This window comes from Notolepis coatsorum (assembly GCF_963971535.1).
Source record: "Notolepis coatsorum genome assembly, chromosome: 9".
NCBI classification, from domain to species: Eukaryota; Metazoa; Chordata; class Actinopteri; order Aulopiformes; family Paralepididae; genus Notolepis; species Notolepis coatsorum.
Genome location: NC_140173.1, coordinates 62946383 through 62969730, shown reverse-complemented (window position 1 = coordinate 62969730; position 23348 = coordinate 62946383). Strand labels below are relative to the sequence as shown.

Below are 23348 nucleotides of genomic sequence, written 5' to 3'. Positions count from 1 at the left end.
ACTGTCCATCTTGACATCAACGTTAATTGACTTTCGCTCTACTGTATCTCTCCCGAGTCCCTCACTACCTGGCTCACTGCCTGGCTGTTATTCTGCAGAGTGCCATCTGCCATTCCATTCGCCGCCTCCGCTGTCAATCAGTTGTATCGCCTGGTCCCGCCTCCACCAATCACAAGCGGCAGCACGGCTCCATTTGTGTGTGTGTGAGCCGCGAGAGAGAGAGTCAGAGAGATAGTTCTCCAACTCTGTCGCAGACAGTGAAATCCTGGTTCTTCCCCACCCACCTAGGTTATCTAACTATCGCGCCGCCACAACTAGAAACAATGGCCTGACAAAAAAAAATTAAATAAAAAAAAATTATAATATATAATTTTTTAATATAATTTTTTTATTTTTTTTTATCTGTGCAGGCCAGGCCACCGGGAAAACTCCCGGTGCTCCCGATGGCCAGTCTGGGCCTGCTTGCATGATTGACTATGATTATGGTGGTTGTATTCCATTGGATGTCCTTTTCTGTACAGTTGCACATTGCTGTACTCCACCCAGTAGGTATGGGAGTTTTCCGTTATTTGTCATGTTTTCAAACTCTCTTTGGGTGTTTGCAATTCATGGGAAGTATGTCTCTGATATCTTGGTACAGTGGGCAGGTTGTTAGAAAGTACTTGAGAGAGGCTCCGATTGAATCCGGAACACAGACGTGCAGCCAATGTGACTGACAATGGCTCTGTTCATGGTCACGAATGGATTCCAGCTTCATTGATTTACTACAGATGACAAACGTGTTGTTTGTTTTTCTTTTCGACATACTTGCGGCACACGGAACAACTCATAACAGCCCAGCATCATACTGTAGCCAGCCAGCTCTTGAAACACTGCTATCTCCAAACTATCACTCCTCTCGAAACTTAATTTTATTCTGTGGTCCCGCTCTCGCTGCCGCAGTGGGTTTTATTTTTAGCGGTCGGCTTACTCCTTCCATAGTTACACATATTTGTAACCCGGTTAACGTTATGAAGCTAACGTAACTAGGGGTGGGACGATACATCGATCCAGATCGATACATCGATGTAATTATCAACAATCGAATCGATGCGATGTAATAAGATCGATTCATATCGATACTCTTATTTTGAAAATCCTGTGGCGAGTCTCATATCCGCCCAAGAACAACAGCAGTAGCTCCGTGTGTGTAGATGTTACAGCATAGCATTCTCCCTTTCTGTGTGTGTGTGTGTGCGCGCGTCTTTGGAAAGACCAGATGAGGTCAGAGGAGTTTGATGTTTAAATGTTATTTAAACATAAACAATATAATACATAATAAATGTAGGCCTATACATGATCATGCAACATCAACAAATTGTTGTAGGAACGGTTTGGGAGAGGGAGGTTGTGAGTTTTGAGTTCCAAAAAATTTAGCTTAAAGTTTAAAGCTCAATATATAAAAACGTGGCACTTTACAGTGAACAGGAGGTCTATTTGTATTAAAAACAATAGATTGATTTTCCTTTAAATGTCTGGAAGAGCTCAAAAATACAAATGTCAAATGATATTTTCATTACCTTTTTTTTGTTGATCTAAATGTTACTGATTGTGTTAAATGGGCATATGATATCATCTCATATCGATCGCAGGCACCTGAATCTAATCGTATCGTATTGTATCGTGAGAGACTTTGTGATATCGGCAAATATCGTATCGTTGTCCAAAGAATCGATATCGTATCGTATCATGATGAAACTGGTGATTCCCACCCCTAAACGTAACTTAGCTACTCGTTATAGCAGTTAACGTCGGGACAGAAAGATAGCGGATGTGACGTCGGTAAACAAGCCATCAAGCTCACGTTTGATTGGTTAGAATGGTCACTGTCAACTCACAAGGCACGAGTGTACAAACTAGCGAATGTACAGAAAAGGGACGCTCGGGGACGGGGGAGGAGGAGGGATTTCGAGCCCTGTGTTATGCATTTTACTCTGGCGACCCAATAAAAACGGGTCCGCGACCCAAAAGTTTGGGAAACGCTGATGTATAGGAATAAAAAATAATCACATCTCGAATTTGCCCACCCAGATGGCACCATCCCAAAATAAATTTGTTTGAGCAGACCTGTCCATGGTGCTGAATATTTCGGTCGAAGTTGGGCTCTGTGTGCCAGTGAAAATAATTTCAGATTTAGGAATATTTTTAGAGTGAAAAATCAAGTTGTATTTAATGTTTAATTAAGATAATAGAACCCGCATTCTCATATACTGCAGAGTAAACTTTTCATTGACCGTGTTTCCAGCGTCTACTCCTCATGGACCTGACGAAATGCTATAAATTAAACGTTTATTAGGGCGGCTGGGTGGCGCAACTGACATTGCACTCGTCACCAACGCAAGAGACACCGGGTTCGACTCCGGCTGTCTGCGTTGCTTCCGGCTTGGGCCAGTGGTCATACTAACTCAATTGGCAGAGTTAGCAGGTGGAAGTCAATGGGTGGTAATCTGGACGTTGTGGACAGCGACTCCTACAGGTCGGTTGGTGATGCCTGCACAGCAGAGGCAGGAAATGGCGGGGGTAGTGTGAGCCTCCCACACGTTACACCTCGCCAATGAGAGTCCGCGCTGGCAGGTGAAAAGATGTGACAGGCTGCCTCCTCGTATATCGGAGGGGACACGTGATGCAAGGCTTCTATCCTCCCTACAACCGGCCAGTGGGGGGCATATGCGAGCAACGTTCAAGACAGGGGAGGGGAGAATTGGCACAGCAGAATTGGGATGGGAGAAAAATAGAAAAAGAGGAGAAAATTCTATTAATGCCACTATTTTTTTTTACTCACGATTAACTTTTTAGAAAGAGAGAGAGAGAGAGAGAGAGAGAGAGAGAGAGAGAGAGAGAGAGAGAGAGAGAGCGAGAGCGAGAGAGAGAGCGAGAGAGAGAGAGAGGCAAGATAGAAAGAGAGCTGGGAGAGTGTGTGTTAGAGAGAGAGGGGGTGGGGGTGTGAGTCCTCAGCCCTTGTGTGGGTGAATGTAACAAGTTCCTAACGTTTTCTTTCCCCTATTATTTAATTTCATGCACACTTTATTCATTGTTTTAAATTATTATTTTCTTTTAAGTAATTTTCACAGCACTAATTATTACCTAACCCAACGGATCGCCGGAGACGCTGGCCACTAATGCACTTATTTACCACCAATTCACTGAAGACGTAAATAGTGTCACTTTAACTGTGCAATCTTTGTGAATTGGAGTGTTTTAGCAATGAGGCTCATTTGCATAGAAAGGGGCACATTTTCCACCCATATTACCTCATTTAAATACCCGCAAATAGCACCGACGCACAGAGACGCAACGATGGTGGCAACAAGTTATGTGCTCTATGGTTTTATGTCATTTAGACTACCGCTCTGTAGTATGGTCATCTACATCCAATGGTCTACTCAGAAAACTACAAGTAGCTCAAAACAAGGCAGCTAGACTGGTCCTAGGCTGCTCACCTAGGGCTAGTGTAGTTGACATGCATGCACGTCTCTCATGGCTCAGTGTTAAGGTAAGATTATCTGCTAGCTTAATTACATATTTTCATAGAGTTACTCAAACTCAAACTCCTAAGTTATTTTATAATTGCATTGTGTACAGTGCAAGTACTCACACACATTCCACCAGAGGGGCAAGAGGTGGATTGATTAATTTACCTCTACCTAAGTCAAATTTTATGAAAAGAGCGGTATTTTATAGGGCGATAGTGTCCTGGAACTGTCTTCCCAGCGATGTTCGGAACATCAAAGAAAAGGCTAGTTTTAAAATAAATCTTAAACACTATTTACACTCACACACACAATACAATTTTGTCTTCAGCACAGCTGGAATACATGGACACCCTGATAAATTGTTTTATTTTGGTATAACTGGATTTTATCTATTTTTTCTTTTCATCTCCTGTTTTACATTTCTTTTTTTTCTATGATACATGTTTTACTCTATTCTATGATTGATTTTCTTTGTGATATATGCTTTTCTTATGTTCTATAGGTGTATGTTATATTGTCTATATGTTGTTGGACCCCAGGAAGACTAGCTGCCACTAAGGCATCAGCTAATGAGGATCCGTTTAAATAAACAAATTTTTTTAAACATCCTGCTCATGTCATCTACTACCAAGTGACTAATGTTAGAAGTGACAACAATATGATCGAATGGAGATTTTGTCCCAGGAATCCACTACTATCATTAAACACTGTTAATCCACTACTAATAATAATAATAATAATAATAATAATACATTTATTTTATATAGCGCCTTACATTAGGAATCTCAAAGAGCTTTACATACATGGCATTATAGCATACATTACAGACAAACACAGTACAGGGACAAACACAGTACATGGACTTTCACAATGACAACATAGTGGGGATAATACAGAGAGAGGGAGACAACTTAGAGACGGAGATTTTTTTTTTATAAATAATACTAAAATATAGGTGTGTACAGATGTGAAAATGTAAGTGATGCAGGGGTTGGGGGGTCAGGAGTGAGGGTATGCAAGATTGAACAGGTGGGTTTTGAGGTGGGACTTAAATGTTTCTACAGATGGGGCTTTGATGTGTAATGGGAGTTGATTCCAGAGTCGGGGAGCAGCGGAGGAGAATGATTTGTTTTCTGTGGATTTAAGGCGGTAGTGTGGTGTGCTCAGAAGGGCTAAGTTGGATGAGCGGAGTGAGCGGGAGGGAGTGTAGTGTGTAAGAAGGCTGTAGATGTAATCAGGTGCTAGGGAGTGGAGGGCTTTGTAAGTGAGGAGACAGATCTTAAAGTCAATCCTATACTTGACAGGGAGCCAGTGAAGTGAGGAGAGGACAGGTGTGATGTGGGAGAATTTGGGGCAGCGGATGATGCGGGCTGAGGTGTTCTGAATTAGTTTAAGTTTATGGAGGGATTTAGATGTTGAGCCAATGAGTAACACCGGTTCCTGACAGGCAGCGAGCGAGCGAACTGGAGACGAAATTGCGCACAACACTGTCTTGATATGATGCAGCGCGTGTCCGAGTGTGTGTGTTACCTGGAAGCACAGGGGGCAAAGCGGCCTGCGATTCTCGACCAATAAAAAGTGTTTAGGGGCGGGACTCGGCCGCGTAATCGCTCAACTAGAGACACAGCGAGCGAATATTTGAGGGGGGAACGACATCGCCGCTCAGTTCGCTGTCGCTCGCGGCAGGTCAGGATAGTCTGATTGAAACGAATACATTTTAATCACTTTCGCAATCACGCTCGCTCGTGTCGTGTGGCAGAGGGGTAACATAGAGGGAGAAGAGTATGGGACCAAGGACTGATCCTTGGGGGACACCAGATGTAACAGGGAAAGAAGTTGAGGTATGACTGTCCATGGTAGTGAACTGCTGTCTGTCTGATAGATAGGAGTGAAATAGGTGGAGAGCTGAGCCTGTGATGCCAACTGTGTGTTCTAAACGGGAGAGTAGGATGTTGTGATCAATGGTGTCAAAAGCAGCGCTGAGGTCGAGGAGGATGAGTATGGAGAGAAAACCAGAATCTGAATTTTGCAGGATATCGTTGGTGACAACATTCTTTAACAACATTCTGTGCTGTGGTGTTTTCGGAAGGCTGATTGCAAGGGTTCAAAAATGGAGTTGTTCTCTAGGTGGGTGTGGAGCTGTCATTAAACACTGTGTCAAGTTAGCTTGGTGTATTGAATCCACTACTATAATTAAACACTGTCACATTTGGTGGCACATTTTTGTGTGTGCTCTCCCATCATCCGTATCCCAATTCCCCAGTGTGAGTGGGGAGTGATTGACTGATTTGACACCACACAGAGTGTACAGTATATATATATATATATATATATATATATATTAGGGGGGCGGCTACGTGGCGTAGTGGGCAAGGCGCTCGCCACGAATGCATGGACGCTGGGCTCGCCTGTTCGAGCCCAGCGCTCCACATTGCTTTCAGTTTAGCTGGTCGTTCATACTAATACACATTGGCCGTATTAGGGGGTGGGAAACTGATGGGTGGGGATCGGGCGTTGTGGACAGCGACTCCTACAGGTCGGTTGGTGCGCCTGCGCAGTAGAATCAGGAAGTGTCGGGGGCAGCGTGAGCCTCCCACGCGTTACTCCTCGCCACTGAGAGATCGAGCTGCGCAGGTGAAAAGATGCGACTGCTGTTACCTCAAGTACCGGAGGGGACTTGTGCTATGTATGACTTAGTCCACATTGCAGCCGGCTTGTGGGAGGCAAGAAACAGCGTTCGTGACAGGGGAGGGTTGAATTGGATGATACGAAATTGGGATGGGAGAAAATATAGAAAAATGGGAGAAAAAGTGGATACAAAAAAAATATATATATATTAGGGATGCTCGATATTGGCTTTTTTACGGATACCGATATACCGATATTGTCCAACTCTTAATTTCCGATACCAACCGATACCGATATATGCAGGGTTCCCCCCCCCCCCCCCCCCAAAATGGAATAATTTCAGGTAATTAACATTACATATCTCTTGTTGTGGAATTAACACAACATTATGCATACTTTTGACAATAAATAAAATCAGAATTTGTTCTTACTTGCTTGCCTGGGTAAATAAAGGTTATAGAAATGTAAAAAAAAAAAATCAAATTTTTTTTTTGAAAACCGATACCGATATTTTCCGATATCACATTTTAATGCCGATATCGGCCGATATATCGGACATCCCTAATATATATATATATGTGTGACCTTTCACAAAATAAAAATGTTGCTTTCTTGAAACACGAATCCTCTCCGACAGCATTTTATTCCTCCTTTCTTTACAGACTTCACTGTACTATGTGACTCTGTGTTAGGATCATTATGGTGTCTAGCATACAATAGCTGACATTCAATACTATCATTAAACACTTTGTCAAGTTAGCTCGGTGTATTGAAGCTACCATCCGTCATTAACAGTGTTGTGCTAGTTACTGAAAAATAGTAACTAGTTACCATTACTAGTTACTTCATTTAAAAAGTAACTCAGTTACTTTACTGATTACTTACACCAAAAAGTAATGCGTTACTGTGAAAAGTAACTTTTTAGTTACTTAAAAAACAAATAATATACTAGTTCCAGTTATTATTCAAGATTGCCAAGTGTTAACACTTTGGGTGCCGGGACACGTCTTCTCACGTCTTTGCTGGCCATGCTAAAGTTGCCGGGGGACGCTGTACAGCGTCCTTATATCAATATTTCAAAAATCTGCGATCGGATTCATAATGTCCCTCCGCTGGCCTGAGATCCACCAGCAGGACCCACTGAGCTCTCTGGCGGTTCAGGAGCGCCATCTGGTGGCCGATCGGCGCAACCGCTTAACAGGAAGCGCAGTAGAGGTTTTGCTAGACGTCCGTATTGCTTCCGGCCACTCGGTACATGTCCCGTGACTCTAGCTCGTCACACTACATAGCGATCGATTGCCAATAACTCGATAAACAACATGATTTGGACGTATATACCATTATACAAGCTGGAGATGGACCGGGTAATAATATATCCCATAATGATAAAATTTCTACTCGACGATGATCGCCCAACGGCGCGCGGAGACTGGGGTGAGTTTCAGCGTGTAACGTTACCGTCTTCGATAATAACTGATATTATCAACATTTGACCCACATTAGATGATTGGTATAACGCTGCCCACGGAATTATAAACGCCCCCTCGCCCATCCGGTCAACATCAGATGACGTGTAGTAACTTCTAGAAGTACGTCTAGTTGGACTTTTTTATATCGCGCTGATTGCCATCAAACTGTATTTCATCATCAATATAATGCATTTGGGGCTATATATCACGTTCTGGAGAAAGCTGCAGAAAGAGATGAAAACATACTTATACATTAGACAATACTTTACTATGAATATGTGAATGAAAAAGTTTAACGTTGCTACACAATGAACAATACATATAGGACTTTGAATGGGCCCTAATAATGGCAATGTAGCAATAGAATTTAAAAAGTTATAGCCCTGCAAAGAAGGGGACTTTCTCCATAGACAAATAGCGCTGGCAATCTATGGTATATCATTAATTTAACCTTAGGCAACCAAAGTGTTAATATTGAATGCAAAACACATGGAAACATGAATACATTTTCCTTATTTTCACTTTATTTGTTATCTTCGGTCGTCCGCCATGGTATAAATGGGAGCTGGACATTACCATATCTTAATAGACTCGGCTGTCCTCCGTGAAAATATGTTAATGTACGGCTCATCTGGCATGATCCCTTACATACGTATGTGTGTGTTTGACCTACGGAAACCCCACATTGAGGCCCCGTTTTGACATGCAAAGCACACAGGTATAAAGCCCCCCCCCCCCCCCCCCCCCCCCTCCTGAAATGCTCCGTTCGGGCGGTAATTTGCATGTGCTTATGGGTTGAAGGGCTGGAATTACAGGCTGCATGCAATGACACAGCCCTTTGTACATAGATACACATGTGAAGAGACCATCGAGGCTTGACAGGAGATCAGACAAACGAATGCACCTGGACAGGGTCATTTCACCCTGCACAGAAATAGGCAGCATTTAGAGTCAAGGCCAGCCCTGCTGCCCAGAGAGACCTGCTGACCACAGATACCTGCCAACAGCCTGCTTACCAATGAAGTTCCACCTGCGATGATGTTGTCATGCTGTGTTTTCTCTATAGACCATTATTTTACATCAAAATGTTTCCCATTGGGGGTGGCTGAGTGGCGCAGTGGGCAAGGCGCTCGCCACTAATGCAGGATATGCTGGTATCGAGCCCAGCTCTCGGCGTTGCTACCGGCTTGGCTTGTTAGAGGGTGGGAAAGCCGGTGGGTGGGGATTGGACGTTGTGGACAGGGACTCCTACAGGTCGGTTGGTGCGCCTGTACAGCAGAATCAGGAAGTATCGGGGGCAGCGTGAGCCTCCCACGCGTTACTCCTCGCCCCTGAGAGATTGCGCTGTTCAGGTGAAAAGATGTGACAGCTGCCTCCTCGTGTACCGGAGGGGACACGTGATGCAAGGCTTGGTCCTCACTGCAGCTGACCAGTGGGAGGCATGGTCTAGCAACGTTCGAAACAGGGGAGGGGAGAATTGAAGGGAGAATTGGCGAGGCGAAATTGGGATGGGAGAAAAATAAGGAGAAAAAGTGGATACAATTTTTTCCCCCCATTGTTTAGCATTGGGCCAATCTGGAACCTATGGTTTGTAACCGACCTCAAACGCAACGGCACAGACAGGAAGTTCAGAGTTAGCCAAAAGCTAGGGCGTATTTATTTACAGAGTCACAAATCAAATCAAATCAAATTTATTTATAGGGCCCGACAACACACGTTAATGTCCCCATGGGCCGTACAGGTCTTCTTTAAACAAGTCAAGAAGAAAACATAACAATAAGTCAAGAACAGAACAAGAACACCATAAGGTCCAAACATTTTTAGATGAATGCAAATAAATGAAAGAATGCAAGCACTCCCAGACATACCCCACGCGAAGGTAAGGAAAAACTCACTAAAACCTAACAATAGGGAAAAAAGCTCCACAGGCAGTGTGGAGGAGAGAAACCTTAGAAGGGCCATTCAAGGTGGGATCTCCCTTCTTAGATGTTGGTGATAGTAGTGTTGCAGACGGACAGTTGGTAAGCATGCACTCATGTGTGTAGTGAAACACAGATGAGTGCATGCAATAGCAACTGTACATTTTGAAAGATTAAAGATAGAGCTAATAGCGATAGCAACTGAACATTTTGAAAGATTAAAGATAGAGTTGATAGCGGATCTATTTGAGGCACAGGGGCGGCGCAAAGAGGGTCACGTCCTCCCCGTCTTAGTCACGGGACATTCAACACTCCGGTCGTTGCTCAGGGACAGCCAGGGACAAGATGGATGAGGTACAGTAATCAAACAAACAGGGATCTGGCATGTGACGATGTAGCGGCTCTGCAGATACTCCCAGTAGATAGTGGTGAGGAATTGGCATGTGACGTTGTAGCGGCTCTGCAGATACTCCCAGCTTTCACTCACGGTGGAAAACGGAGAGAGAGAGAAATCAGAAACAGCCCAACGAACACACAGAGGCAGAGAGGTGACTGAGTCCAGTATTAATCCCAAGTGACTTGATCTTCGGTGTACCACACACAAGTTAGCTGAGTCCAGTGAAAAACAACACGGTATTCTTCAGTGTTATTCTAACACACAAAATTGGCTGAGTCCAGTGCGAAACAAAACGGAATTATTCAGTGTTATCCTAACACACAAATTAGCTGAGTCCAGTACAAAACAAAAACGGTATTTCTTCAGTGTTCACCAAACACACAAAAAACTGATAATCCAAAAGGACTGTTTCCAAAAACTCACCAGAGCGCAACGCGTAAAGCGGGCAGATAACGAGGCGCAGCTCCAAACGGGGAACCAGGTTCTCCACAGCGGTTCTCCACAAAAAAGGTCCTGGAGAGAAAGAAGACAGGAACAGCGACAGGGAAAGGCAGGTATATGCAGTTGTATTCCAGAACAGTAGTACTCAAAACGACCCGGCATCGAATGACAGAAGGTCAGAGTATATGAAGCCTCTGGGGCGCTGATTAGAACACACATCAGGTGCGTGATGGTAATTGATACTTGACTTAGAAGTGTGCGTTCGGCAACGGACCAATCATCACAGAATCCTCACAGTACCTTAAAGGAACGGAGCGTGTGGCGGGGAACGGACCAATCAACACAGTACCTTAAGAAGCCTGTGGTGGGGAAAGAACCAATCCTCACAACCCCCCCTGATACAGGAGAACGTATCAGGGAACTATTTTATTGTGACTTTAACCTGGTCATGTACCAGAGGTCTCTAACTAGGAGCTCGTAATTTACCAGTCACAAGGAAGAAACCAAGCTGTTCGATTTATACTTGATGATTTCTATATTGATATCTTATTTAATTTGAGTTTATATCATAAAGGTTACTGCTGTCCAATCAGGAGCTCTTTTAGGACGTGTTTTACTTCAACCAAACCAGCAAATAGAGACATTTCATTCTGATTCTGATTTTGATTCTGATTCTGATTCTGGTCTGATTCTCATTCTTACTCTCATTCTCATTTTGATCTGATTCTGATCTGATTCTCATTCTGATCTGATTCTCATTGTGATTTGATTCTTATTCTGATTCTTATTCTGAACTGATTCTCATTGTGATTTTCATTCTGATCTTATTGTTGTGATTTTATATGATGTGTGATTATTTGTTTTGCTTATTTCTGTATGAACACTTGTGACTGTAAATGAGGGAAACCTCAGTTGCCTTTTAAGTTTAAATAAAGGTTTGAAATGACATTGGACAGTTTTGTTGACATTCTCTATCATCACAATGATATTATTCAGTTTTACTAAGTTCATACTGGGATACTAAACACATAGGCTACCTTGTACGCATAACTCAGGAGTGGATTAGACAGTAGGACATCACCTAATAACTCAGGAGTGGACAGTAGAACATCACCTAATAACTCAGGAGTGGACAGTAGACAGTAGGACATCACCTAATAACTCAGGAGTGGACAGTAGACAGTAGGACATCACCTAATAACTCAGAAGTGGACAGTAGACCGTAGGACATCACCTAATAACTCAGGAGTGGACGGTAGGACATCACCTAATAACTCAGGAGTGGACGGTAGGACATCACCTAATAACTCAGGAGTGGACAGTAGACAGTAGGACATCACCTAATAACTCAGGAGTGGAGAGTAGACAGTAGGACATCACCTAATAACTCAGAAGTGGACAGTAGGACATCACCTAATAACTCAGGAGTGGACAGTAGACAGTAGGACATCACCTAATAACTCAGAAGTGGACAGTAGGACATCACCTAATAACTCAGGAGTGGACAGTAGACATTAAGCACCTGTGCAAAACCTCATTCTTCCACCTCAGAAACATAGCCAGACTCCGTCCCACACTCACCCTGCCAGAGGCGGAAAAGCTCGTTCACGCCTTTGTCTCCTCAAGGCTTGACTACTGCAACGCACTGCTCATTGGGGTTCCTAGCAAGAGCATCCAGAAGCTGCAATACATCCAGAACTGTGCTGCTAGGATCCTGATGAGAGTGCAGAAATATGATCACATCCCACCCATACTCCATTCTCTACACTGGCTCCCTGTCTCCTCCAGGATTGAATACAAGGTCTCCCTCCTCACCCATCAGTGCATCCACAGCAACACCCCCTCCTATCTAAAGGAACTCATCGCTCCCCCGTCTCCACCTGCTCCCTCCACTCTGGACACACACACACACTCCAACCTATACACAGGACACACCTTCGCACCATGGGCGACCGGGCCTTCTGCTCAGCTGCTCCTCGGCTGTGGAATGCCCTCCCCGACCTTCTGAGAGCACCACAGTCGGTTGAGGTTTTTAAAATGGGCCTAAAAACATTTCTTTTTAACAAGGCATTTGCCTGAATTATTCTTTTACTTTTCTTTTCACTTTTCTTTCTTTCTTTTTTAGATTTTAGGCTGTATGTTTCTTCCATTTCCATAGGTTGTTTTATTAATTTGAATTGTTTTTATTCATTTAACTTTTTACCTTTGTAGCACTTTGAGATTTTCACATATAAAGTGCGGTACAAATTTAATCTATTATTATTATTATTATTATTATCACCTAATAACTCAGGACAGCATACAGTAGGACATCACCTAATAACTCCTTATTAACCGGATCCACAGACTGAGTACGTTTATCTAATAATATCTTTCACACCTACAGTAATAACTCAGGAGTGGACAGTGGACAGTAGGACATCACATAATTAATAAAAATCGCCTAACTAGTGAATAAAAAAAATTCTAGTAATGTGAAACATAACCAGACCAAGAGAAACTGCAACTAAAGTAATAATTTGACTATTTATTCATACTATTTCAAATTAACTTACTGGACTCTTCAATTGTAATTACTCAGGGTGGTTTGTCTGTGCTGTCTGCAGGAGTCCAGTCCTGGTGTCTCAGTGTGCAGAGCGTCATGTCATCTGCCTGGACTGCTTCCATATGTACTGTGTGACTCGCCTCAACGACCGCCAGTTCATCCACCACCCAAGACTCGGCTACTCCCTGCCCTGCGCCGGTGAGCCTCTCGCTGTGTGTGTTTGTGTGTGAGTGTGAGCGAGAGAAAAGAGAAGGGGGGGGGGGCTCCTGAGTCAGTGGGTGTTCACAGATGAAATACCAACAGCTACAGCAGACCATCTCACAGCTAGGCTACAGATGTAAACTCCTAGTTTTTATCTTTGGCAGCCTAGGGCATGTGCACAAGTTGGTTGTGAGGGGCCTACAAATAGCCGGTCTCCCCAAAAGGAAGGCCAAGCAGTTAGCCAGGTAGCCCCTTTCGTGACTTTCGGTTTGCAAGCCTGGGGCTTTTGTGACCGCAGTCACTTATTTATACGGGGCGATCATCCAGGAATCAAACAACCAAGCGTGATCGCGGGGCTCGGGGTGGGTCAAAAATATATCAGATCTGAATTTCAAAGATACCCAGCGTACAATATGGGTTTAACACAGCTTCACGATGGGTTCTGGAAGCTCTGAGTTGCTCATAAACATTTTAAATCATTTTTATAAAACGAGTGTACTCACAGAGCGAACCTTGGCAAAATGGCTGGTGCGTCCGGCAATCACTGCGCTCCCTATCGGTCCCTGTTGGTCATTACAACAATACACAGGAGACACGCTCAGCAGATTCTACCCTGTAATGGCCTATAGGTAATGACCAACAGGGACCGATAGGGAGCGCAGTGATTGCCGGACGCACCAGCCATTTTGCCAAGGTTCGCTCTGTGAGTACACTCGTTTTATAAAAATTATTTAAAATGTTTATGAGCAACTCCGAGCTTCCAGAACCCATCGTGAAGCTGTGTTAAACCCATATTGTACGCTGGGTATCTTTGAAATTCAGATCTGATATATTTTTGACCCACCCCGAGCCCCGCGATCACGCTTGGTTGTTTGATTCCTGGATGATCGCCCCGTATAAATAAGTGACTGCGGTCACAAAAGCCCCAGGCTTGCAAACCGAAAGTCACGAAAGGGGCTATTAGCCAGGTACTGCTCAGTATCAGCAATTATAGGAAGCCGCTCAATTTGGAGGAGACGTTGTTACCTTTTCCCATGATTCTGCTGTCCATGCACCTTGTACCCGACTGTTCTTTCATAATTTTCTGACTGCACTCGCATTGTTTATGATTGTATGAGGCCTCCTTGTACTTCTTGTAGCCCCTTTTACCCCAGTTGACTTAGAGGGCAGGGCCCTAGGTTCGTAACACCTAGCTCTTACTAATCTAATAATACAAATATACGAATATCTGTTTGGGATATAACATCAATACATTTGAAAATAGAAATGATCAAGCCAGACACTTAACTTTAAATAAAATAATCTGTATTGAACATATAGTGTTATATATTACATACACCGTGTGTATATATACACATTACCGAATAAAGAAAATGTTAGTTAATAAATAGAGTATTGTCTCTCAAAGGCACCGTGTGCTCAATATCAAAAAAGGAAAACAAAATAACAGAGCTATTACTCTGTACTCAGGTTCAAACTCAAAGGCACCATGTGCTCAATATCAAAAAAGGAAAACAAAATAACAGAGCTATTACTCTGTACTTAGGTTCAAACTCAAAGGCACCATGTGCTCAATATCAAAAAAGGAAATATAAATGAAAACCTATATCCAAAATGGCATTAATGATACAGCTAATTACAAATGAAATATCCTGTACATTAATACAATATACTAATATACCTAAGCCGGCATCTAATAAACAAAAACAAACAAACAAAACCCCCCGTTGCAGGCCTGATTGATCGGAAACTCACAATCCCATTTAATCTTCAGCTCTAACGAGCCAAAGTACTCACGGTCCGGAGTCAGTGTTCAGGTGGGGGGAAAGGAGAAAGTGGAGATCGAGTGCGATGCAATGTGCAGTCCTGGTGCGCCTCCCACGCTGCCAGAGGAAGTCTGTACAGGGCTTGGTAGCACAGACTGCTATCTGGTTCCCGAAGTCTGTACAGGCCCTGGTAGCACAGACCGCTTATCCTGTTCTCGAAGTCTGTACAGGCCCTGGTAGCACAGACCGCTTATCCTGTTCTCTCTATTGTAGTGGGTTTCCGGGTTAGCTATCCGGGGCCTGCTACTGTTTACCTAGCTTAGCCAGCTAGCCTCAACACCCAGTCCGATGTGGAGCAATTGATTGGGCATGCCTATCTAACATGCACAATTCCCCGACGTCACATATAATGTTCAGCGTGTGTCCTAGGCCAGAACACTTGATAACACTATACTGGATACAACTTAGCAATGGTCTGTCAAACATTTGCACACTCTTCCACCTGCTTCTCTCACCCTCACTCTCTCTTTCTGGGGCTCGATAGCTCAATCACCACACCTGGTTAAACCCAGTCCCATCATTGGCCAAGCCACAGTTCCCAGTTCACATAGACAGGAGTTCTACATATTACCCATACATGAAATAATGGTATATGTAGAACATATTACCCATAGGTAAATAAGATATGCAAAATACAAAATAATAACATATATTTATATAAGACAACAACTTGGTTTATATTAACAGGATAACCACTGGGTTAATATTACCAGGGTTAGTTAATATTACCAGGGTTACATTCTGTTCATGTGGACATAAATAAACATTTCATGTGTGTGTGTGGGTGTGGGTGTGGGTGTGTGTGTGTGGTTTGTGTGTGTGGGTGTGTGGAGCCGTGTCAGTGATGGATAGTCTCTGCTCTCAGGCTCCAGAGAGGGAGATGGTATCTCACATTTCTTCCCACAAACAGTGTTGTCCTGCCAGCCCCCTGCCCACCCTGCTGGCCCCACAGCCACCACTGACACCAGCTTAATGGGACTTAGGGGGGGTCTCTGACACCACACACACAATTGGAACGTGAGTGCAGTCAGCAGCGCCCACGGCATTGGGGAAGCCGACAACGTAAAAACAAACTCCTGCTTTGTCTCCTCAATTTCGCGTCTGTGTTGGGGAATGGGTCGGGATGGGTTAATCGCAGAGACGAATCGCATCGGCGATCCTACAGAGACAATGCATGCGTGTGTGTTCCGGTGTGTGTGTGTGTTGAGGATAATTGCATGCCAATTAAAGACCTCTGAGCAGGTCCTGCATTATTATTATTATTATTATTACCTGTGACGCTGGCAATGATGCCCATTTATAGATGCGCTTACTGTACTTACCACCAGATCTCTGAAGACGTTAGGAGCGTCACTTTAACTGTGTGGTGCAATTTGCGCCGGCCGTTGTGAATTGGGAGTGTTTTTGGACGAGGCTCATTTGCATGGAAAGGGGAACATGTTCCGCCCATATTTCCTCATTTAAATATGCGCTAATTGCACCAGACACAATGCTGATGGAACGCAGTTACCACCTAATTTCACCCGTTGCGCCTCCTCTGTGAATAGCAAACTGTGTTTCCGAGCTATTTGCGCCGGCTTAGTGTCAGAAAAAGCCACGCAATCCCTTTGTGAATTCGCCCCACAATCTCTCTCTCTCTCTCTCTCACACACACAGTGCAGTAAGAACCCTGGTAGTGAGAGTCATCAGGGCAGTAAGAACCCTGGTAGTGAGAGTCATCAGGGCAGTAAGAACCCTGGTAGTGAGAGTCATCAGTGCAGTAAGAACCCTGGTAGTGAGAGTCATCAGGGCAGTAAGAACCCTGGTAGTGAGAGTGTCGTATATTCTATACAATATCTAAGGTCATTTGCAGTGCATACAGGTTTCTTACTAGAGGGAGAGAAGGAGAGTGATAGAAACATGGTCCTCATCTGACTCCCAAAAATAGCCAGTAGAGAATAAACTTGTGCAGCCAGACAAAAGAGGAACTTATGGTCCAAACTCATTTATTTGCCGAGCGGCCAACGGTGGATAAGCAATCAGGTACGTACAGGAATTATTCATCATAAGACATGTTTGTACAAAAGGCTTGATGAGGTTTACATAATCAAATAGCCCATTCACAGTGGCTTCTTCACATCAAGACAGTTTTGCACATAAATAGTAGTTGTAGCTGAGGGGCTACACAACCCGGACTGTATTAAAGATTGTTTAGATTAAACCACTACTAAATATTATTACTTGCCAGACAGTACAGTTAGATAAATATGGCAGACACTCAATTGATGGCACGGGGACAAGGATATCAAGTTTACAGTATTTTAATAGTCATATCAATATACAACTGAATTATTACGTTGCTCTTTTAATAGTAGAATGTCAGAGTATCAAAGTCAGGGGGAATGAATATTTCCTAGGTTAAGAATACTTGACCGGAGGGGGAGCTCCAGTAGCTCACCACGTACCGCGAGTGCTATTTCAGCGCCGTGGACAACCGTGCTCGTCACGGATCTGGGGCTGAGCGCGTTCGAATCCCGGACGGCAGCCGTGCCTTTCCCAGAGTGTCTTCCCCCCCATCTGAACCCTTTCAGCCTGCTTCTGTCGGTCGAACTTGACCAAGTATGAATGCGATGAAAAAGCGATAAACGCTAAAAGAACCAGCTGACTGGTCAAAGTTTAAAAAAAAAAAAGAATACTCGACCGGAGCTCTGCAGGGGGTGAGAGAAGGCGATACAGGGCAAAGCATGGTGGGTAGCTGGAGACGATGATTTCCCCTGTGGAATTGTAAGCTCCGGAGGAATTGAAGAATAGTCGGATAATCCTGTGGTCACTGAAGAAAAGGGGGTCTCGTACGGATCCAGTCCTTGTAATCCAAGTGCCCGATGGCAGGGTTAATAGCTCTTAATCCAAAGCCCGATGGCAGAGATGGTAGCTAGCTAGCTTCGTTTGTACTGAAAGCTAGCCCGATGACGGTCTTCAGGGAGTAGTTAGATCCAAACTCCGATGGTCTTAACTATACGCTTCTCCACGTTACTTCGCTTACACAAGTCACTATACTGCGCCAATAATGGCTCTACAATATTATGGTCGTATCTAAGTAGCTACTAGCTATCCGTAACGATACACCGCGGGTAGGTCTGTGTACAACGGTACCGAACGTATTACAATCTCGCTCGGCTGCTTCTCCTGTTCTGCTACTGCCGACTCATTACTTCCACTGCTCACATGTTCACTCGTTCTGCACAATCGTTACTGTGTTCTCGTTTCTCTGCTCGTTAGGTTACTGCTGCTTGCGCCATCTACAATATATATACTCAGACTGATTTCTAGAGCGCAGCCGAATTACCTGTCCGGAATCAATGCGCCTGCTATTGCTATGGGCATGTCTGAACTTGCCCGGACACGTCTTTGAACTTGTCTGAGGGGCGCGTCTGCTGGCGCCTCCAATGTCAAGGGCGGTGCCCAATGAGGCGAGCGAATAATACTATGATGCAAACGGAAGCTTAAAGGTATATAGCTTATATATATAAACAATATACAAGTTATACAAAATAATAAACGCAGATTCTCAGTGTTAATCTGGCCCTTCAGAACAGCCGCCTCCTAATTAGTCCGCACCTAATTAGTAAATAAATGGGGCACAGATTAATATTAAGGTCAAGTCAACTTCTCCATACTGTGCTATGGGGAGTTGGAAGCAATCTATAAAGTCAGTGGGTTATCGTCGTCGTCAGGGGAGTCAGGGATCTTCGGCAGCTCTATCAACTTGACTACTGGTCTGGTGTAGGTCCGCCCTTGGACGATGACTTCTGCCGCTCTGACCTTCCCATCGGAACCAGTAATCACTTTGCTCACACGGCCGGCCGGCCACGTAGCTCGGGGTAGTGACTGGTCTATTATCATCACGACGGTATTCACTGTCAGGTTGTCCCTGTCTTTAACCCACTTCTGACGGGCTGGAAGGGAGGGTAGGTAGTGTAGGAGGAAGCGGGCCCAAGACTGGTCGGCCAGTACTTGGCCGTGTCTCCACATCCTCCGTCCGTTCATCTCGTCCTGTCTGTACACCGTCTGAGGAAGGGCCGGGTCAGGCCGCCCCATCAAGAGGTGGTTTGGGGTGATGGGTTCGATGTCAGCTACGTCGCTTGGAGCGTAGCTGAGGGGCGTGGAGTTCAGAACTCCCTCTTTTTGAGCCCTCAGGTAGGCCACTGTTCCGTACGCCACTTCTGAGGCGTCGCTGAAGACGTGCAGGTCTGTCTGACACTTCTCCAGTCGCACGGTAGGGGGGAAGTGACTCCGCGGGATGGCCACCTCGCGGAGTGAGACAAGTTCACCCTCCCACTCTCTCCATGGGGTAGCTAGGTACTCGGGTATGGGGTCTTCCCAGCCCTGCTCCTTGGCCCACGGTTCTCTCACCGGCATCTTCGCCTGCTTCAAGAGTGGGGTTGCGTATCTGAACACTCCGTCGACCTCGACTCTCGTAGTCTTCTGATCTAGTGGAGCGATGGCATACTTGTCCTCTTTGGGCCGAACCATCTTGCGTTCGGTCTTGAATGGCATCGCGTCTAGTGTCCATAGCCTCTCAACGGGCTGTAAGAGAGTGTTGTCTGTGTCGCTCACCTTGGTGTAAAGGCAGCGTGTGGACATTGGTTGGCTGGCAGGTCCGTAGAGGGGGCCCTGGAGCGTCCACCCCAGTCGGGTCTTAACCGCGGCTGGGCATCCTTTGGGTCCGATGTGGGCCGCCTTGATTGGGACAATGAGGTCCGCGTGGTCGGAGCCAATGAGTAGGGTCGGTGTAGCTCCGCTGATGAGCGGTATGGGCAGTTGGCGTAGGTGGTCGTACTTCTCCATCAGCTGTGGGATGGGGTAATCGTAGCGTGACAAACCTATGTCGTAGCTCATGAACGCCTTGTTGATGCTGTACCGCTTCTCGGGCTGATCAATCGCTGCTATGGTGAACGAGACGTTTTCACCCTTTATTGTCTTTAAGTCTCGACTAATGGTACGGAGGGTCATCGTCTCCTCTGAGCCCCGCAGGTCCAACTGGGTCGCGGCGGAGGCGAGGAGGAGTGTCGTCTCCGACCCGTCGTCGAGGACGGCGTAGGTGTCGAGTACCTTGTCTCCGTGGCTGAGGAGTACTCGTACTACCTTGATGAGCACTCTGGGGCTCCCACTATTCGCGGGGTCGATGTGGAGCACTTCTGTTCCCTGGTCGCTTTGTAGAGCTAATCTTCGCTTGGGGGCCTCGCACAGTGATTCGCGGTAAGTGGCGTCTGGGGGGTCAGCCTTAATCCACTGATCCATTTCGGCGATGGTCAGTCTCTTGAATGCGTCGCACTGTGCCAGCCAGTGTCCTCTGTTGCAGTAATAACATGTGATCTTCCATTCCTCTTTGGCGGGGGGGTTGTGACTCTTCTGTTGTGGCGCCGACTCGGCCTGGTACGCGTAGCACCGTGACTGCCAGTGTCCGCTGCGGCAGTAAGTACACCAGGGGGGGGGGGTCAAGACTCTTCTGTGGTGACACCGACTCGGCCTGGTACATCACTGTGATGGGCCTACTTTGGTCTCCTGGTGGGTTTGCTCTCGTGCAGTGCTTCGAGGTGAGCGCCGTCACACTTGCCACACTTCTTCTTAAGGCGGCATTCTGCTGCTATGTGGCCGTGCGCGCAGCGGAAGCAGCGGCGGTTATCTTTAAGCCACTGACTTACTTCGGCTGTGGTCAGTCTCTTGAATGCGTCGCACTGTGACAGCCAGTGTTCACTGTCGCAGTATTGACAGACAATCTTCCATTTCTCCTTGGCGTGGGGGTTGTGACTCGTCTGCCGTGACACCGCCTCGGCCTGGTGCATCACGGTGATGGGCCTGCTTTGGTCTTTAAACCTTCTCGGTCCCTCTTTAATGTTCGAGCCACCCCATGCGAAGGTGTCAATCCTTAGGCTGCTGACCTCCCTGGCTAGGAAGTCAGCAAGGTCCAGGAGTGACTGTTCTGGGCCATTCGGGTCACGGTAGTTTCTTTGCCGCCGAAAACGTTCTTGGCGGAATGGGGGGAACTTCTCCAATATGCGCTCCACGTTGGAGTTGGCGTACAACTCGTACATCCCCTTCTCTCGTTGGGACCCGAGCATCCCTACCAGGGATTGTACTTTGACGGATAGGTCGTCCAGTGCTCGGTTGTCTCTAGCCGGGGGGAGACGTTCAATCTCACGTATCTCCTGAATGACATAGTCCCATGTACGTCCATAACGTGCGTCGAGGGCCACTAGGGCATCAGAATAGGGAGTCTGTGAATTGGAGTATGCTAGCGCTATGTTGTGCGCTCTAGTTACCTTGAGGTGCTTAAGGAGGATGGCATACTTGTATGACTCGTCCTGTACTCCGGACATAATTGTCTCTAGGCACATGCGCAGCTCGGTATACTGCGCTCGGTCTTCTCTTGTGAAGTCTGGGAATGTGGGTGTCCCAATGTAGGATGCCATGGATGGCTGTGACACTGACGCCTGTGGGGGGAGAGGCAGAGGCCTCCTTGGCGAGTCTCCCCGTGCGTGGGGTCGTTGGTTCGTGCTGGGTGGGAACCAGAGGCTGGGTTCCCAGGCATTATTCCTCGGTGCTGTCTGTTGCTCGAACTCCCCACTGGGACGTGTTGGGGGTTCATAACGCAGCGTGTCGGGACTGAGACCGGGGCTGCACTGTTCCTCCTGGTCTGAGATGGGTCAGTGCGGGTGGGCTTTCTGTCCTCCCTCGTCCTCCGCTAGGCTTTGTAGTCGCTCGGTTAGCTGCTCTGCAACGTAAGCAGGTTCTTCCCGTAGGCTGGGTCCCGTGTAGATTGGTCGGGGAGGGGAAGGTGCCCTCGACCCGTGTCGTGATGATCTCCGGGAGTTCCGGGTGGAAGAGTGGGGAGTCACCCTCTGGAGCACTTGCTCCATCATTTGTGCTTGTAGACGGTCTCGCTCCGCCTCGCGCTGTGCATTGGCTGCGTCGCGCTGTGCATCGCGCTGCGCATTGGCTGCGTCACGCTGTGCATTGGCGCGGTCTCGCTCCATGGTTTCTTGAGCCTGGAGGCGCCTCTCTTCCAGTCTGAGATGCATCGCGTTCACTCTCTCGTTGCGCCTGGAGACGTCTCTCTTCCACTCTGGAATGTTCGCGTTCACTTTCTTGTTGCGCTTGGAGGCGGTCTCTTTCGGTTGAAGCTGCCAGCGTGGCGATCAGGACTTGCGCTAGCCTCTGGTCGGTCTCGCTTGGGTATGACGCTGATGATGGTGATCTGGAGTTGGCAGGGCTTGGCGGTGACCTGGTCTCTTTACGCGCTCCGAGGTCCATCTCGGGGGCGCTGTACTTTATCTTCTCCCGCGCTCCGAGGTCCATCTCGGGGGCGCGGTGCTCTTTTCTCTGGTGCGCTCCGAGGTCCATCTCGGGGGCGCGTTCTTTATCCTCTTGCGCTCCGAGGTCCATCTCGGAGGCGCGGCCTTTATCTTCTTGCGCTCCGAGGTCCATCTCGGGGGCGCGGTGGTCTATGGGCATAGTCAAGTCATGTCCCGCTTGTCCCCCCCTGTGAGCTAAGTCAGTTTCACTTAAACCAGCTTGGGTTTCTACCGGTGGGGCTGACAGGTCGATAAGGTTGGGCATACTTAAGCTACTAATTTTATCCTTGCTTAACATCCCTTTAGATAAGCTAGGAGGTAGATCTACAGCGTAGCTCTCCAAGTGGGGGGGGGGGCTGACGCTGGCGCCTAGGGCGCTCTAGTGGGGGAGAGCCGATTGGAGAGTGTCCACCGCTGGCCATATTATTATTAATATGATTATTATTACTGATACCCTCCGGCCCGAAGGACCAATTGTAGCTGAGGGGCTACACAACCCGGACTGTATTAAAGATTGTTTAGATTAAACCACTACTAAATATTATTACTTGCCAGACAGTACAGTTAGATAGATATGGCAGACACTCAATTGACGGCACGGGGACAAGGATATCAAGTTTACAGTATTTTAATAGTCATATCAATATACAACTGAATTATTACGTTGCTCTTTTAATAGTAGAATGTCAGAGTATCAAAGTCAGGGGGAATGAATATTTCCTAGGTTAAGAATACTCGACCGGAGCTCTGCAGGGGGTGAGAGAAGGCGACACAGGACAAAGCATGGTGGGTAGCTGGAGACGATGATTTCCCCTGTGGAGTTGTAAGCTCCGGAGGAATTGAAGAATAGTCGGATAATCATGTGGTCACTGAAGAAAAGGGGGTCTCGTACGGATCCAGTCCTTGTAATCCAAGTGCCCGATGGCAGGGTTAATAGCTCTTAATCCAAAGCCTGATGGCAGAGATGGTAGCTAGCTAGCTTCGTTTGTACTGGAAGCTAGCCCGATGACGGTCTTCAGGGAGTAGTTAGATCCAAACTCCGATGGTCTTAACTATACGCTTCTCCACGTTACTTC

General features: G+C 46.3%; 1 protein-coding gene across 1 annotated transcript in view; it reads left to right on the top strand.

Moving 5' to 3' along the window:
- prkn (parkin RBR E3 ubiquitin protein ligase) overlaps nt 1-23348 on the top strand; it is a gene marked incomplete at its 5' end in the record, with an annotated part of 340196 nt that overhangs the window by 86037 nt on the left and 230811 nt on the right. Inside the window, one exon of the mRNA XM_084321889.1 lies at nt 12973-13109. Within this exon, the coding sequence (XP_084178015.1) occupies nt 12973-13109 (137 nt within the window). The remainder of the gene's footprint in view (nt 1-12972; nt 13110-23348) is intronic.